The sequence below is a fragment of the Mastigoproctus giganteus genome, chromosome 9, assembly GCF_048544385.1.
Source record: "Mastigoproctus giganteus isolate SK-2022 chromosome 9, ASM4854438v1, whole genome shotgun sequence".
In the NCBI taxonomy this organism is placed as follows: domain Eukaryota; kingdom Metazoa; phylum Arthropoda; class Arachnida; order Uropygi; family Thelyphonidae; genus Mastigoproctus; species Mastigoproctus giganteus.
Window position 1 is genome coordinate 226,472,326 of NC_143583.1, and position 18,328 is coordinate 226,490,653.

Consider the following 18,328-nt stretch of genomic DNA (forward strand, 5'->3'; position numbering starts at 1 on the left):
GATGCAAGAAAGCAAGCTTATGCAGCATCAGCCAAAAAAAAAAAAAACCACTTCCACTTCACCCCTCTGTTCGTTCAAAATACCTGTCCAGCTGAGCCTTAAACTTATTTAGGCTATCAACTTCCATGACAAGGGATGGAAGTCTGTTCCACCAACCAACTACCCGCTGGCTAAAGGCAAATTTCCGCACGTCTATCCTACATCTGTCTTTTCTCAATTTGAATTTATGCCCTCTCAGGTGATTATTCTGAGCGAGAGGAAGAATCCCATCAGCATTGAGCATGCTCAAACCATTCAAGGCTTTATACATCTCTATCAGATCACCTCGCTGGTGCCTAGTCTCCAGACTCTGAATTTGCAAAACTTCGTAAGAGCACCCCTATGTTCCATTCACTAATCTTGTTGCCCTTCTCTGTACTCGTTCCAGCAGCTCTACATCCTTCTTGAAATGAGGCCTCCAGACCTGTATACAGTACTCTAGGTGTGGCCTGACCATTGCCTTATACAAGGGAATAATCACCTCCTTATCCCTGCTAGGAAAATTCCTATATATCATTGACAATACACCATGAGCTACTCTTGCAGCCCATCTGCACTGCTCAGAGAACTTCATATCTGCCTGCACAACCACCCTCAGGTCCCTTTCATTCTCTACCACTGTCAGTGTAGAACCACAGAGTTGATACGTTGCTCTGGTGTTGCTGTTTCCCATGTGTAGTACTTTACATTTGTCAATGTTAAACTTCATTTGCCACCTCTCAGCCCATCTGCTCAACCTTTCCAGATCCTGTTGCAGCAGCATAGTGTCAGTAGTGTCCTTGACAACCCTGCCTACCTTTGTATCGTCTGCAAACTTCGACATTAAGCTTGATATACCATCATCAATATCATTTATAAATACAGAAAACAATGGACTCAACACTGAGCCCTGAGGGACCCCACTAATAACATTAGTCCACGACGAGCAGTGTCCAATGATTACCACTCTCTGTCTTCTCCCCCTCAGCCACCCCTTTATCCACAGCAGCAATTTGCCTCCAATGCCACATTGCTCCAATTTGTGCAGCAGTTTTCCGTGTGCAACAGTATCAAAAGCCTTTCTAAGATCCAAGTATATAATATCAAAGTTATTCCCTGCATCCAGTTCCTTTGTGACTGCATCATAGTATCCAATCAAATTGGTCAGGCAAGACTTCCCCTTAACAAAACCATGCTGTGTCCGAGCTATAACTGAAGTCTTGTCTAAATGATCCTGCAGTGCTTCTTTAACTAGTGCCTCCATTAATTTTCCTGGAAAAGAAGTTAAACTCACAGGTCTATAATTACTTGTGTCAGCCTTTGATCCTCCTTTGTGAATTGGGGTCACATTTGCACATCTCCAGTCTGTGGGTACCTCCCCTGAGTCCAAGGAAGCTCTCATAATTATGGCTAAGGGTTTGCTTACTTCCTCTGCTGCCTCCTTTAATATAACTGGATAGATCCCATCCACCCCGGTGCCTTTCTTGTGTTTATCTTCAACAATTTCTCCTTCACTTTACTCTCAGTTATTACAAGATTCTCTAGCTTACTGCTAGAGTTGAATACACCTCTGGCTTTCCCCTCACTAAATAACTCCTCATGTGTGAATGTCGATGCAAAATATTCATTTAGTTTGTTAGCTACCTGAGCAGGATCATCAACAGTTGACCCATCGATATCAAGTGGACCAATCTGATTCATCCCCTTCCTTCTAGAGTTTACATAAGTAAAGAACTCTTTGCTGTTTTTCTTTGCATCCCTTGCCAAAAATTTCTCGTAATCTGCCTTTGCCTGCCTAACCTCCTTGGTAACTTGGTTACAGATCAACTTGTATCTATCATAGGCTTCTGTGTCATGTGTTAATTTGTATGTATTCCATGCATGTTTCTTCTCTGCCATATGCCTCATTAGTTCATCTGACATCCAATTAGGCCTAAACCTTGAACAATATTTCTTAGTTGGTATGTAAAGCCTAGTAGCTTCCAAGATAAGTTCTTTGAATGCTTCCCATTTTGCATTTGCTGTTGGTAACATCATCAGTTGGTCCCACTGTATAGAATTTAAATACTGTCTCAGTCCATTGTAGTCGCCTTTACGAAAGCAATAACCCTTCCCTTTACCCCTAATGGTAGTTACCTCTTTGAGTAACTCCCACTTCAGAACACTGTGATTACTGCCACCTAGTGGTTCATTTATCTGCAGATTCTTAATGCATGAAAAATCACTTCTGATAATCAGATTAAGAGTATTACTCCTTCTAGTTGCCTCCCGAACATGCTGAGATAGAAAACAATCATCCAATAAATCCACAAAAGCCTTGCTAGTGTGTGAGTGACCAGCCCCCAAATGCCAGTCAATATCTGGGAAATTAAAATCTCCCATTATAAGACTCTCTGATTTACTGGCCCACTCTATTTCCCTGTACAGTTTCTTATTATACTCATCAGAGTCATTAGGCCTATAGCACACTCCTACTCTCAATTTTTATCTCCCAATGCTTATGTCACACCAAACTGACTAGACACTGCACTGTCCAGCGATGTCCACTGGCTTCTCTTCCTTGGATTTTATGTATTTCTTAACTAATAGCATAACCCCTCCTCCCTTCCTATCCAGTCTATCCTTTCTGTAGACGTTGTACTCCCCAAATTCCAGTTCTGCATTCCTTATATCTGTGTGACACCACGTCTCTGATATCCCAACAATATCTGCCTTTGATGTTTTGAGCAATAGCTCAAATTCATCAAATTTATTTACTAAACTCCTAGCATTGGTGTACACGCAACTATACATGCAGATGTATAGTAATTGATGAACAAGTATGCCTTTGTGGCATACTTGTTCATCATTACTTTTGTTTTAGCCATATTCATCTTTGGTCCGAAATCCTTACTAAGTCTACATAACTGATTAAGATTTTCCTCTAATGCTTTGGGATCGTGGCTTATGGCCATAATGTCATCTGGAAATTGTAAATGGTTTAGGTACTCTCCATTCACACTGACTCCTTTCTGCGACCAGTCTAATCTGAAAGCTTCCTCAAGGGTAGCAGTAAACAACTTCAGAGATATTGCATCTCTTTGTCGAACTCCTTTTTCAATTTTAAATTTGCTACTGTCTTTGTCTAGTCTAATAAAGGAAGTAGCATTGTTATATTTTCTTCAAAATCATAATATATTGGGTATCTATGCCTTATGTTTCCAGTGCCCGAAACATTGCGTTATGCTGTATGGAGTCAAATGCCTTTTCATAATCCACAAATGCCAGACTAATGGTGTTTTATATTCATTTGCTTTCTCCGTTAGTGTGATATTACATGAAGGTGATCCATAGTTGAGAATCCTGTCCTTAAGCCAGCTTGCTCTTTCGGTTGATTCTCATCAAGTATTCTTCATAATCCACAAATGTCAAGCATAATGGAATTTTATATTCATTTGCTTTCTCCATTATTGTCATTTCTTCATTAATTGTCTCCTTGTTCATACCAACTCATCAGCCATCATTCTGAGGGTCAAACAATGATTTATTCTCACAATTTCCCAAACTTTTGCAACTTTGTCCTCATTTCAAGGGGGTTGAGGGACAACCACACCTCAGGTCATTGCGAACATTCTCACATTCATCTTTGAATTGCTAAGGCCATGAATGGCCTTAGCGATTCAAAAAATGTTGTTATGCTAAAGCAAGACATGCTATTGCCATTCATGGCCTTAGCATGACAACATCTCATCACCATAAATAGTTTTTAACATTTCATATGTTTCTGCCATATTTTCCTAGTTTAAAGCAAAATTTGATATTCAACCGTTGCTCCATTGCAAAATGTGACACAGATCATTAACGCGACTATCAAAACTGGTTGTTACTTGCAACCTGTCAGTTTACTGGACAATCGTGTATACCAATATCTCTTGGAGGAAGTTTGAATAACACCATACCACTTCCATTTATTTTCAAACTCATCATGACTGCAAAAACTAAAGTTCCCAGCAGCAGTCTGGGAACTTTAATGCCACACCTCATATTTTAAAATAAAATTTGTTAAAAAATTAGATTAAGGAAATATAAAATAAATTTGTAAAGAATAAATAATAAAAATTCAAGTAATTTTCTCACCTATATGCCACCATTTCACTTCCAGGTGTTTTCCAATTTATTACGACTTCTCCCTGGGAAAAAAATATAAAAATATCACTTATATATCAGCAATTTCTATTTAAGAAAATAACTCAACACCCAAAGACAAGAATTTGAAAACATGGTTGTCAGATGACTAAAGAACCCTGTCAGGGCAGGAGTTGGATACATAGTAATTGCTTGCTTGCACTGACCAAGTGAAAAAGAACTTAATTACTAAGCGAAAAGTAGTAATTAATAATAGTAATTAAAGAACTTAATTACTATTATTGGTGGTTTATGACCACCAATAGTAGCTTTTCTACAGAAATTACATGCCCAACAATGGAGTAGATTAAAATCTCTGCAGATCAAGTAGAAGTTATAAATAAGCCAGTTGGTAACTTCACTGATAGTATAGACAACTGAACCTGGTTGAATATAAATTACTGCTTTGTCAATGCAACTACTACATCTTCAAACAGGCCTGTGGGGCTGGGAAATTCCATACTGTAATAATTAAAGACAAACACCAGCCAAGGAATTAAAAATTTACTATAAAAATAAAATATACAGAAATAAAATATAATGAAAACACTATCGGAAGACTAAAATATTACGATAAAATAAACTACGATAAAAAAACGTTAAAAATATAGTTAAAAATACCGAAGCAATAAAATTATCTAAAATAAACTGGATTAAAAGCGATAAAACCTGAAGCTTTCGGAAACTGCTGTCTCCTTCTTCAACAGTTGAACAGTATATTTTATTTTTATAGTAAATTTTTTAATTCCTTGGCTGGTGTTTGTCTTTAATTATTGCAGAATGCAGCTACTGTTGAATACACATATTACAAGTATGCCTTCAAAGCAAACAATACTACAGATATCACTTTTCACTTTGAAGAGTTCTGCAAAAAACTGTCACACACTCACCTACCCAGCTGACCCCTAGATTTCAACACTGTAGTGTAGCCAGCAATGTTAAAGTTACACATGTGAAAGTATCCTCATCTTCTCCACGCTACGTTTCTGACAGCCAAATCACATTATCACTCCATAAGAGTAACGGCTGTTCAAATGTTTCCAGCTTTTTAAGTATTCTCCATATGATGTTACCAACTGCAAATTCAAAATGGGAAGCATTCAAGGAACTAATCTTGGAAGCTACCAGGCTTTACATACCAACCAAGAAATATTGTTCAAGGTTCAGGCCTAAATGGTTGTCAGATGAACTAATGAGACATATGGCAGAGAAGAAAAATGCATGGGATACATACAAATTAATGGGTGACGTGGAAGCCTATGATAGCTATAAGTTGGTCTGTAACCAAGTCACAAAGGAGATTAGGCAGGCAAAGGCAGATTATGAGAAATCCTTGGCAAAGGATGCAAAGAAAAACAGAAAAGAGTTCTTTACCTATTTAAACTCAAGAAGGAAAGGGATGAATCAGATTGGTCCACTGGATGTTGATGGTTCAACAGTTGAGGATCCAGCTCAGGTGGCTAACAATCTAAACGAGTATTTTGCATCTACATTCACACATGAGGAGTTATTCAGGAAGGGGAATGTCGTAGGTGAAGTAAACATTGGCAGTGAGCTAGATGATTTTCTAATAACTGAGAGGAAAGTGGAGGAGAAATTGTTGAGGATAAACATAAAAAAGGCACCCGGGGTGGATGGGATCTATCCAGTTATATTAAAGGAGGCAGCAAAGGAAGTAAGCAAACCCCTAGTCATAATTATGAGAGCTTCTTTGGACTCAGGGGAGGTACCCATGGACTGGAGATGTGCAAATGTAACCCCAATTCACAAAGGAGGATCAAAGGCTGACACAAGTAATTATAGACCTGTTAGTTTAACTTCGGTTCCAGGAAAATTAATGGAGGCACTGGTTAAAGAAGCACTGCAGGATCATCTGGACAAGAATTCAGTTATAGCTCAGACACAGCATGGGTTTGTTAAGGGCAGGTCTTGTCTGACCAATTTGATTGGATACTATGATGTAGTCACAAAAGAACTGGATGCAGGGAATAACTTTGATATTATATACTTGGATCTTAGAAAGGCTTTTGATACTGTTGCGCATGGAAGACTGCTACACAAATTGGAGAAGTGTGGCATTCGAGGCAAATTGCTGCTATGGATAAAGGGATGGTTGAGTGGCAGAAGACAGAGAGTGGTAATCAATGGACACTGCTCAACGTGGACTAATGTTATTAGTGGAGTTCCTCAGGGTTCAGTGTTGGGTCCATTGTTGTTTTCTGTATTTATAAATGATATTGATGATGGTGTATCAGGCTTAATGTCCAAGTTTGCAGACGATACAAAGGTTGGCAGGGTTGTTAAGGACACTACTGATACTATGCTGCTGCAACAGGATCTGGAAAGGTTGAGCAGATGGGCTGAGAGGTGGCAAATGAAGTTTAACATTGACAAATGTAAAGTACTACATATGGGAAACAGTAACCCCAGATCAACGTATCAACTCTGTGGTACTACGCTGACAGTGGTAGAGAATGAAAAGGACCTGGGGGTAATTGTGCAGGCAGATATGAAGTTCTCTGAGCAGTGCAGACGAGCTGCAAGAGTAGCTCATGGTGTCTTGTCAATGATATACAGGAATTTTTCTAGCAGGGATAAGGATGTGATTATTCCCTTGTATAAGGCATTGGTCAGGCCACACCTTGAGTACTGTATACAGGTCTGGAGGCCTCATTTCAAGAAGGATGTAGAGCTGCTGGAACGAGTACAGAGAAGGGCAACAAGATTAGTGAATGGAACAAAGGGTTGCTCTTACGAAGAAAGGCTTAAGTTTTGCAAATTACAGAGCCTGGAGACTAGGCATCGCCGAGGTGATCTGATAGAGGTGTACAAGGCTTTGAATGGCTTGAGCATGCTCAATGCCGATGGGATTCTTCCTCTTGCTCAGAATAATCACCTGAGAGGGCATAAATTCAAATTGAGGAAGGACGGATGTCGGATAGATGTGCGGAAATTCGCCTTTAGCCAGTGGGCAGTTGGTTTGTGGAATAGACTTCCATCGCTTGTTGTGGAAGTTGATAGCCTAAACAAATTTAAGGCTCAGCTGGACAGGTATTTCGAACGAATTGAGGGGTGAAATGGGAGTAGGGTTGTTTTTTTTTTTTTTTTTTTTTTTGGCTGATGCTGAATAAGCTTGCTTTCTTGCATCATATGCCTCTACTAATGCTAATGCTAATATATGTTGGTAAAATAATAAGTCGTGGAATATTTCTCAGTACCACTGGTACAAAGGAGGGGGGGGGAAATATGACATGTAATCCTCAGGTTTGTGCTCTGTGATGCAAACAGGGATTAATGACTTATGTTTGCTAATCAACCATCAGGTGCACTCACTTCAGGTGCAGCAGTGGTTAAATAGTTGAATATTAGTTAAATAGTTGGGTTAGCTTGATGGTAATCTTGCTGGCTTGCTTGGCTCATGAGTAAAGCAGGACTGTCATACTATGGCTTGATCAGTGTTCCAATGAGGTATGTGGGGAAGAAGAGCCAGCTGAAAGGCTGTTTCAGAATTGAAAATGGCCTTTTTAATGGTAGTTGATGTACAGTGATCACTAGGTTTAAGGCCTCTTTAATAATAGTGGCCACCTGCTCTGATATTATTTCAGCTGAAATCCATAAGACGAAAGGTGAAGAGGTGACGGAAAGAGGAAAGAAAAAGAAAGAGGTGGTGAAGCCAGTGCATCCTCTTTACACCATAGGTATGTACATAGTCCACTCATCACCTGTAATCTTGACTCAGCTGTTTGAGCCACATAATTCCTTCCTCATCTCTTTCTCCTGTTGAATTGTGCAGATAATTGTGGCTTTCTTTGGTGAGATATTGAGATATTGAGAAAGGTGAAGTTTAGGTGGAGTTTGTGTCACGTGTGGTACAGTATTTACTTATTGGCTAGTAACTATGGTGCCGGTAGGTGCACAACTTTCAGCTGATCAATCTAAGATGGCAGTGAAATTACAAGGAGGCTGTAATGAGTGCTAATAAATTTAAATTGTTGTGTCATTTTACTGTGAGTGTTCCCAAACTACTACTGATAAATACAGTGAATATTGCACATTTCCATCAGCATCTTTCATTTCTCCACATTTTTTCAAACCCATACAAGCATGTTGGCTTGCCTGATGCTTGATAAGGGTTTTATCAGAATGTTCATTAAAAATTGAAATGAGATGACCATGGAAGAAGCTCATCAATTTGAGTAGAGGTTAACGGCTGGATATCCATTATTAGTTTTTACAATCTCCAGTAGCTTTTTCAGCAGTTTTGGTTGCCATCCGAGGAAAATTGTCCCAAGTAGCTGAGCTAGATGTGTGGTTGCATATTATCTCATCTGTTTTGGTTGCAGTGTCAGTCTGTTTCCAAAGTGGAAGTCTAGAGGACTTCTGGCAAACTGTTTGAGCACATCAGCTGCCCACATTTGTCTGGCTCTCTGCTAGTATTTAACTGATGACATTGGGCTGTCCACACATCCCTTAGGTTCAATAAAATTGTTTCCATTTTCTGTGGGATGTTCAATTATGGGTCATTTGGCTACTTGTGCACTTTGACTGTTGTTTTTTTTTTTTTTTTTTTTTATTTATAAGTTACTGCTTCTGCCTGCTTAGATGGCTTTCTTAACTGTGGTTTTTACAGTCATCTATGCTAGCTTTCATACAGAACCTTACATACCCAATGAGCTTTCTTAACAAAGGAAAGGATAGGAAAGTTTTAAATCTGTCATCCCACCACATTACCAATAAAATTCCTTCTACATTCAGTTGTACAGGTCAGTACAATAGATACTTTATTTATTTTTTTTTTCTGGCATTCATCACATTGTCAGATGGCCAGAAGTGGAATCCATCATGCACTTGTTAGTACTTAAAAAAACTTATTTCCTTTAGTGCAATTCTGTTGTTATCACTACAGGCGTCAGAGCAGGGGAAGGGTTAACAGTATTTAATCGAAAAACCACAGTGGATTTATGGCACTCATTACAGATATCAAACTGAATATTTTTTTGATCACAAATACATTCAGTTTTTGCAATGAGTAAGGAAATGCAAAATAATTTATGCTAATCTCTCACAGTGAATGATCAGGCTTAACTGGATCAATGACACTTTCCTCCTCTGTAAGGCTTAGGCTGTTTTGGAGTAATAAATAAATAAATAAAATCTTAAAAAAAAAAAAAAAAAACACTTCAATGCAAGCTTAAGCAGTGGGTGGCCTTTTCATCCATCTGCATTCCTGCAAGCATAAGGAACCTAGGCAAGAGCTATGGGATGTAGTGGGGAGAATATTACAGATTTGATTTTTGAATATCAAATAAAAATCTGAAGTTTTTAACAATAAAGGAAAAGATATAAATCTTTTAAAAAGGTGGAATACTCATTGGCCGTTGTTCAATTCAGTGAATCCAAAGTGGGGAGGGAACACATTACTGGGAAGCAATAATGCATATTTATTCTTCAGGAATCTAAAAGTTACTGAAAATTACCCACCATGGGATAATTTTCAGTAACTCCTTCTTTGCATTGACAGGTATGGTATGGAAATATACCAGTAAATGACTCAAATATAGTTTCAATATTTTTTTTACAAATTTTTTCAACTAACTATTACAGATATTTTAATTTAAAAAAAAAATGAATGAAAAACATTCATACACAGCCACATTAATGTCTTGAGAGTGTTTTTAAATTTTCATAAAAATATAATTAATAATTAATACAGTTATAACCTGACATATCATGCAGTTTATAGTGTAAGAGACCATTCAGAAATATTTCATTGAGAAAATACTCTAGCTTCACTATAGCACTTCTAAAGTATCAGCATTAAACTAAATTCAGTCCATACACGTATATATATTTTTAATAACCAATAATAAGAAAAAAAGATAAGTGTACTGATAAAAAAAAATTAAGAGAAATATTCAAAAATGAACACATAAATGCAGGAAATTGATTTCCTGCATTTGTGTGTTCAAAATTAAGGGTTAAAATTGGATTGCAAGCCTTTGAGAGAGTTATAAGGAGAATGCAAACAGAGGGCTCTGGAGATGCAATGTGTACCATGTTATTGTATATATTATATACACATACATAGATTACTGTGATAGTTTGATTACTGTAACAGCAACAAAATTAAGTGTTGTTCATACTTATTTTGCATTATTTTTGTAAAATAAATGAGCTAGATATGTGGAGCAAACAGAATACAATGTTCTATCATTCTCTTTTTACCTATAAAGATCAAGAATCAAGACTATTGCTAAGTCACGGATAATTCTTTATTACAGGTTCTTCTTTTATTACAAGGACAAGCCAGTAAATAAGTAAATAAAAAAATGAAGCAGGAAACTAACCTGAACTTTTATTTTTTCAACACAATTTATTTTTTTAATATAATCAAGAATCACCAAGAACATTTTATCAAATTCTGGAAACCTGCTGTGTAAAAAAGATGCTGGTTTCTGTAATAACCAGTGATGTACACTTTCAACTGCTCCATCTTCAGAAATGGAATTATAGGTGGAACTTCAGCTCCTCCACTTCCAAACTGAATCCAAACTTGCATCAATGTACAGTAGCAGTCTGGTTCTCTCCCAAAGCCTTGAATTTCTTCATCAAATGAATTCAAGGCTGTACCATTAGCAGATAAGGTAATGATAATTGTTGTCTGGGATGGTCATCACATTCTTCTTCTTCTTGTACATTTTGAAAATGACTGAATTCTGCATCATATTACACACACTTCTGAAAGGGCTTAGGAACTCATTCACAGAAACTGCCCAAGTTATCTGAAATGTGGAATACTACTGTTGCATAAAAATGCAAGGCCACATAAATCAACTCTAGAAACCATTAATGATTTGGGGAAGTAAACTTTTTGAGCATCCTTCCTACTAATTTCCACTCATTGTTTTGGGCCACTTAAATGTAGCTTGATTACAAATGTTTTTCTGAGGATGCAGAAGTTGAAAACTATGTACTAAGTTGCTTGAAGTTACACATTGTTGCTGTATTATTATTATTAGCCATATGATGCAAGAAAGCAGAGGCTTTTGCTGCACCAGTCAAAAAAATATTTTAGTTACAGAGAGAGAGAGAGACTGAAATAGAAGGGAATCACAAAGAAAGAGAAGAATGATGGGTGTGCCAAACCCAAACTCACCAGATGTGAGCCCATGGAATTAGTGTAAGCCAAGGTTTGGTAATCTTTCAGGAAATAAGTGGCATTGGTTTATTCTGATGTGGGACCACGAGTGTTGGGTTCACTACAGGCCAGAGTCTATGATACTAAGATTGCATTTTCAAAATCAGGAAGCCTGAGTACTGAAACTATAAACCCTTAATGTGCAAAAATGAATAAATGCAGGGGAGATTTCTGAAATTCATTTAGGACACTTTGTTGATATTAAATTGGAACACGGACATACTTGTGAGTGGGGTATTAAAACCTATAGTACTTAAGCACCGTGCATGGGTTGGAGGGTGAGAAGAAGAAAGAAGGTACTTGTTGATATTAAACTTTGTGGAACTTTTTTTTTTTATTATTATTATTATTAAAATCCCAAAACATGAGGTATTAAAACCTATAGTACTTAAGCACCGTGCATGGGTTGGAGGGTGAGAAGAAGAAAGAAGGTACTTGTTGATATTAAACTTAAACTTTGTAAATTGTAATTTTCAGGAAATACGTATGAAGGAAGGTTCTTCCAGAAAAATGGAAGTTGAAGGAATAAATGAGGAAGAAGAAAGGGTTGGTTCTACGAGTTTGAAGTTGGACAGTAAATGGAAGTTGGCTGGTGACTGCATGTGTTCAGACTGTTTTGAGAGAGAGAGAGAGAGAGAGAGAGAGAGAGAGAGAGAGAGAGAGAGAGAGAGAGAGAGAGTTTAAACAAACTTACATAAAATTGGGGGGGGGGGAGTTTACTTATGGATCTAAAATTAAGGAAAAGCTTGAGATAAAATCTAGTGCCATTTTTTATTAGTTAAAATAAGAATTAGTTAAATATTACATTACCAATTAGTTTTTTTGTTCATTAAGTGTGCAAAATATTCTGAATTTAAGTAACTTAATTTTAATGTGAATAAAGCATTACCAGTTCTTTGAGAATTTCTTCACGTGTGATGACACTGGAAGTCCACACTGTTGGTCCATCACTTGCTAAGTGAGCAACAATGCCAGCAGCAAAATAGCTCACATCAATATGTTCAGAATGCAGAAGAGATCTGTTTAGAAGAAATTATTAATAATTCTGTACAACCATTTCTACTCATTATTAAAAATAAACCCCAAAATGTACAGTTTATCACTTCAGATATATTCGAACTATCTTTGTATATTTAAAGCAAGAACAGTTGTGCAGGATTTATATATCATCTCTACAGCTATTAACTTACAAAATTTCCCCAACCTGCAACAATATTGGCCACCCAGCTATGATATGTGGTTGGTTGTTTTGGGTTTATAAGTGCAAATGGCATTGAAGATACATCACACTTTTCAAATATAATATTCATATCTTGCAAAGAGTGTTAGGGTTTGTTTACCTGCTTTTAAATTTTAAAAAACAGCAGCACCTGGAGATGCTATAATATTTATTTTGGAATAATGGATGCTGATAGAAGAACACACACACACAAACTATTTAGAAAAATTGGGTTTTCATTAACTTAACATTAATCATATTTACAGTATGGGTCTATTCATATAATGGCTTCATGTTCACACCTATTCATTGGTATGTTTATTTCTTTATTTGTAATTCAATTTCTCAAATGGTTATTTCTTACGCTCAAATGAAGGCTGGTAAAATCCAGTGGGAAATGTTAAGATTTGATTATAATAATATTGGAAAGAAAATTACTTTCTGCAAACTAAAAAATTTGATTTTACAATGCCACATTTCTCTAAAAATAAATGTTAATAAAGTACTGATTTAACTGCCCAGATCATTGCAGCACAGCCACAAAGATCAAAAAATGTACACTGCATAATAAGGATTTTTTATTATTATTTTTTTATAAATTTTGTTTTAATGATTTTTAATAATTCATACTACTATAAAATATTTATCCATACTGGTATGAAGTTTTATTTTGCAAAACTAATATATATCAGTTCAGTACAATAAACTTGCATTTCATAAGAAACATTTCTATATAGAGATACATAGTAACTGGCAGAGGATGGGAACTGATTTTGTTATACAGTTCTGCTATAACAAGCATTTTTGCTCCGCGAAATTGCTCCAATGCAACTGACATATTAGGGAACAATGCGAGTATCACACAATTTTCGCATTAGCTCATTTGCGATTTCGTCTGTGAGTAACAACAGGTGAATGCAAAACCGGCACCAAGCTGAGCAAAGTGACTGCACAGCAATACATACAAGTTTACGAATTTTAAAAAAATTCAAATGTGTGAGAGTTATATTTCCCATTTACCGTAGCTGTGCAGGCAGATATGAAGAAAACTTCATATCTGCCTGCACAATTACCCCCAGGTCCTTTTCATTCTCCAACGCTGTCATTGTAATCCAATACAGTTCATACGTTACTCTGGAGTTACTGCTTACAATGGGCACTATTTACATTTGTCAATGTTATAAACTTCAGTTGCCACCTCTCAGCCCATCTGCACAACTTTTCTAGATCCTGATGCAGCAGTATACTGTTAATACTGTCATTAACAATCCTGCCGACCTTCGCATCGTCTGCAAACTTAAGCATTAAGCCTGATATACCATCATCAATATCATTAGAAAATACAGAAAACAACAATGGACCCAACACTGAAACCTGGGGGACTCCAATAATAGCATTAGTCCAAGAAGAGCAGTGTCCATTGATTACCACTCTGTCTTCTCCCACTCAACCATCCCTTTATCCATAGCAGCAATTTGCCTCCAATGTCACAATGCTCCAATTTGTGCAGCAGTCTTCCTATGTGCAACAGTATCAAAAGCCTTTCTAAGATTCAAATATATATATCAAAATTATTCTTTGCATCCAGTTCCTTTGTAACCACATCATAGTATCCAATCAAATTGGACAGAAAAGACTTCCCCTTAACAAATCCATCCTCTGTCTGAGTTATAACTGAAGTCTTGTCTAGATGATCCAGCAGTGATTCTTTAAGCAGTGCCTCCATTACTTTCTCTGGAACAGAAGTTAAACTAACATGTCTGTAATTACTTCTGTCACCCTTTGATCCATCTTTGTGAATTGGGGTCACATTTGCACATCTCCAGTCTATGGATAACTCCACTGAGTCCAAGGAAGCTCTCATAATTATGGCTAAGGGTTTGCTTACTTCTTTTGCTAACTCCTTTAATATAACTGGATAGATCCCATCCACCCCAGGTGCCTTTCTTATGTTTATCTTCAATAATTTCTCCTCCACTTTCCTCTCACATATTACAAAATCATCTAGCTCACTGACAGAGTTTAATACACCTCTGGCCTTTCCATCAGTGTGTGAATGTAGATGTGTGAATGTAGATGCAAAATACTCATTTAGTTTGTTAGCTACCTGAGCAAGGTCATCAAAATATGAATCATCGATATCAAGTGAACCAATCTGGTTCATCCCCTTCCTTCTCGAGTTTACATAAGTAAAGAACTCTTTACTGTTTTACTTTGCATCCTTTGCCAAGGATTTCTCGTAATCTGCCTTGGCCTGTCTAACCTCCATTGTGACTTGGTTACAGACCAGCTTATATCTATCATAGACTCATGTCACCAGTTAATTTATATGTATTCCATGCATTTTTCTTCTCTGCCACATGTCACATTAGTTCATGTGACATCCCTTTAGGCCTAAACCTTGAACAACATTTCTTAATTGGTATGAAAAGCCTAGTAGCTTCCAAGATTAATTCTTTGAATGCTTCCCATTTTGAATTTGCTGTTGGTAACATCATTAGTTGGTCCCACCATACAGAATTTAAATACTGTCTCAGATCACCGTAGTCACCTTTAAGAAAGCAAAAACCCTTCCCCTTATCGCTAATGGTAGTTACCCTCTGAGTAAATTCCACTTCAGCACACTGTAGTTACCCTCTTTGAGTACAGATTCTTAATGCATAAAGAATCACTATTGATAATCAGATCAAGAGTATTACTCCCTCTAGTTGCCCCCCCCCGAGCATGCTGCTGTAGAAAACAATCATCCAATAAATCCACAAAAGCCTTGTTATTGTGTGAGTGACCAACCGAAAAATTCCAGTCAATATCTGGGAGGTTAAAATCCACCATTAAAAGACACTCTGATTTACTGGCCAACTATTTCTCTGTACAGTTGTTTATTATATTCATCAGAGTCATTAGGCCTATAACACACTCCTACTCTCAATTTTGCTTTCCCAGTGCTTATATCACACCAAACTGACTCGACACTGAACTGACCAGCCATGTCGACTGGCTGTACTTCCTTGGATTTTGTGTTTCTTAACTAATAGCATAACCTCTCCTCCCTTCCTATCTGTACACACTGTACTCCCCAAATTCCAAATCTGCATTATATCTGTGTGACATTATATCTGATATCCCAACAATATCTGCCTTTGATGTTTTGACCAACACCTCAAATTTATTTACCAAACTCCTAGCATTGGTGTACACGCAAGTATACATGCACCTGATCCTATTCTCAGCTATCCCAACACAGCCCATGTATTTACTTGTCCCTCAATGACTCCCAGCAGTCTCTGAAATCCCAGCACCTTGTTTTCCAGTATGCTGCTCATTTCAATAGAAGCAGTGCAAGAATCACTTTCATCTCTGCCGGTGGCTACTGTTAATCTACTAAAACGTGTATGGCCCCAAAACTAGCAGTTTTCCGACACACCAACAATGTCTTTCTTTTGGTTTGTTTTATTTTTACCAAAAGCTGACTCATAAGCATTAGCAAACATTCTTGCACCCTTTCTATTTAAGTGTAACCTATCTCTGTAAAAGCAGTCTCTCCTGTTAACAAGCACAGGACAGGCTGAGAAAAATTCTAACCCTTGAGCCTTGCACAATCTCTCCAGGGTCAAATTGATCGACAAGGCACTCATCATATACTCCCTCCTATCATGCCTGGGTAGAATTGTAGACACATTTCAAATTCAACCATAACTCATCTTTTTTTCAAACATTGGCATGTACTTGTTAAGTAATTCTGCTGGTCTCCTACTCTTAATATCTAATATTTATTTATTTATTTATTCGAAATTTAAGACATTTAAACCTGTGTTAGCAATTTTATTGCATTTCTAACTTTTTTTTAGTGTTTTACCTTACCAGACTGAATTTTTTTTTAATGCTCTAACCCCTATCCCTATTTTTCTCATAAACCGTGTTGTTTTTAATGCGGAAAAATACCATAACATGGAGATTTATAGCAGAACTGACTGTACTTAATATTTTTTTACTTTGGTATTCTTTATATAAGTGAAATTTTACTATATATGGTTAACATGTATTACCTATATTGCACCCTTTTGTTATATCACCCTTATTGCATCCTTTGTTAGATCACTTAGGTGGCATAGAATGTGTAGAGTGGTTCTCTTCAAGACGCCTGGTAAGCGTTAAGAGGAAAAGAGCAAACCCTCCAGCATATGACGGCACGACAAAACAAAGGGCCCACAGTCCCCAGCAGCTTTCACACCCCCTCTTACGGCAGCGAGAGGATCAGAGTGGAGTTTCCGAGCATGGCAGCCTGGTCGTACGACCAGACTGCCATGCACGGAAACTGAACTTGGCCTGTTATAACGTAAGATCACTCATCGGTGAATACAGAATATTAGAGCTGGAAAAGGAATTAGAAAATGTGAATTGGAATATCATCGGTTTGGCTGAAACAAGAAGAAAGGAATCACTTATAAGTTTATCAAGTGGAAATCCGCTGTACACGAATGGAAACAGTGAAGGTGGAGTTGGGTTTCTGGTCCATAAAGATTTAAAAAACAACATTTTGGAATTAAAGTACATCACCAAGGGTGTCAAGACTAATACACAAGATTTCTAAGAGGTACAAGCTAAAGGTTATAATTATTTATGCACCAACATGGGGGCCATGATGATGAAGAGGTTGAAGAAATGTACACCGAAATTGGGAGTCATCTAGATGATCAGAAAACCCACTACACTATTATTATGGGGGACTTCAATACTAAGGTTGGAAAAAGACAAAACAGCTCAGAAAGAGGAACTATTAGGAAATTTTGGAATTGGTGAAAGACTTGTGGAATTTGCAGAATCTCAAGGATTGTCAGTAATGAACACTTTTTTCAAGAAAAGGGTGAACAGAAAGTGGACATGGAAGAGTCCAAATGGATTAACAACTAATGAAATCGACTTCATCCTCACTAACAGAATATATATTGTGAATGATGTTACCATCCTGAATAAGGTAAATGTTGAAAGTGATCACAGAATGGTAAGATGTACACTTGATATAGATGTAGGAAAGGAAAAAACTGACTCGAGTAAATAATACAAAGGTCTTTGAGATAACAGAAGAGGAGAAAAAGCAGTATGTACTAGAACTCAAGAACAAGTTTGAGCTTCTGCAGACTGCTCAGAACCAAGATATCGACGAGGAATATTACAACGTTCTGAAAGTGATAAACCACATGAAACCCATAGAGAAAAAGAAATCCAAATAAGAAAAAATTAGTCAAGAAACACTTGATATGATGAACCGAAGGCGAAAAATAAAGAGCAAGACAAATACTAACAAAGAAAAAATTGAGTATACTGAGTTATGCAAAGCCATTAGAAAGAGACTCAGAGAGGACATAAGAAGATTTAACACAAGAAAAGTAGAACAAGCATTAAGGGAAAACAAAGGATTTATATCAGCAGCCATGAGCAGTAATGCCGAACGAGCTAGCCCGAGTGGATAAAGTGCTTGCCTTGCAACCCAAAGGTCGTGGGTTCGAATCCAGCCTCGGGCTTGGATCAAAGTACTGCAAAAACCTTGGGAGATGCATTATGGCCACAGAAGCCGATGCGTCAACAACTACCAAAAAAAAAAAAAAAAAAAGAGCAGTAATACAGAAAGACAAATGATACTGAAACTGAAGAATAGCGATAGTGTACTTATAAACAGGAGAAGCGAACAGTACTTATAAACAGGGGAAGATGGATTGCATACGACATAC

At 37.2% G+C, this 18,328-nt stretch overlaps 1 protein-coding gene across 1 annotated transcript in view; it reads right to left on the minus strand.

Annotated features, from left to right (window-relative positions):
• The window catches only part of LOC150081149 (protein zyg-11 homolog B-like), a 256,638-nt gene that overhangs the window by 21,220 nt on the left and 217,090 nt on the right, over positions 1-18,328 (minus strand). Inside the window, exons 12-13 of the mRNA XM_090382030.1 lie at positions 12,270-12,399; positions 4,135-4,187 (exon numbers count right to left, since the gene is read on the minus strand). Of these exons, the coding sequence (XP_090238156.1) occupies positions 4,135-4,187; positions 12,270-12,399 (183 nt within the window). The remainder of the gene's footprint in view (positions 1-4,134; positions 4,188-12,269; positions 12,400-18,328) is intronic.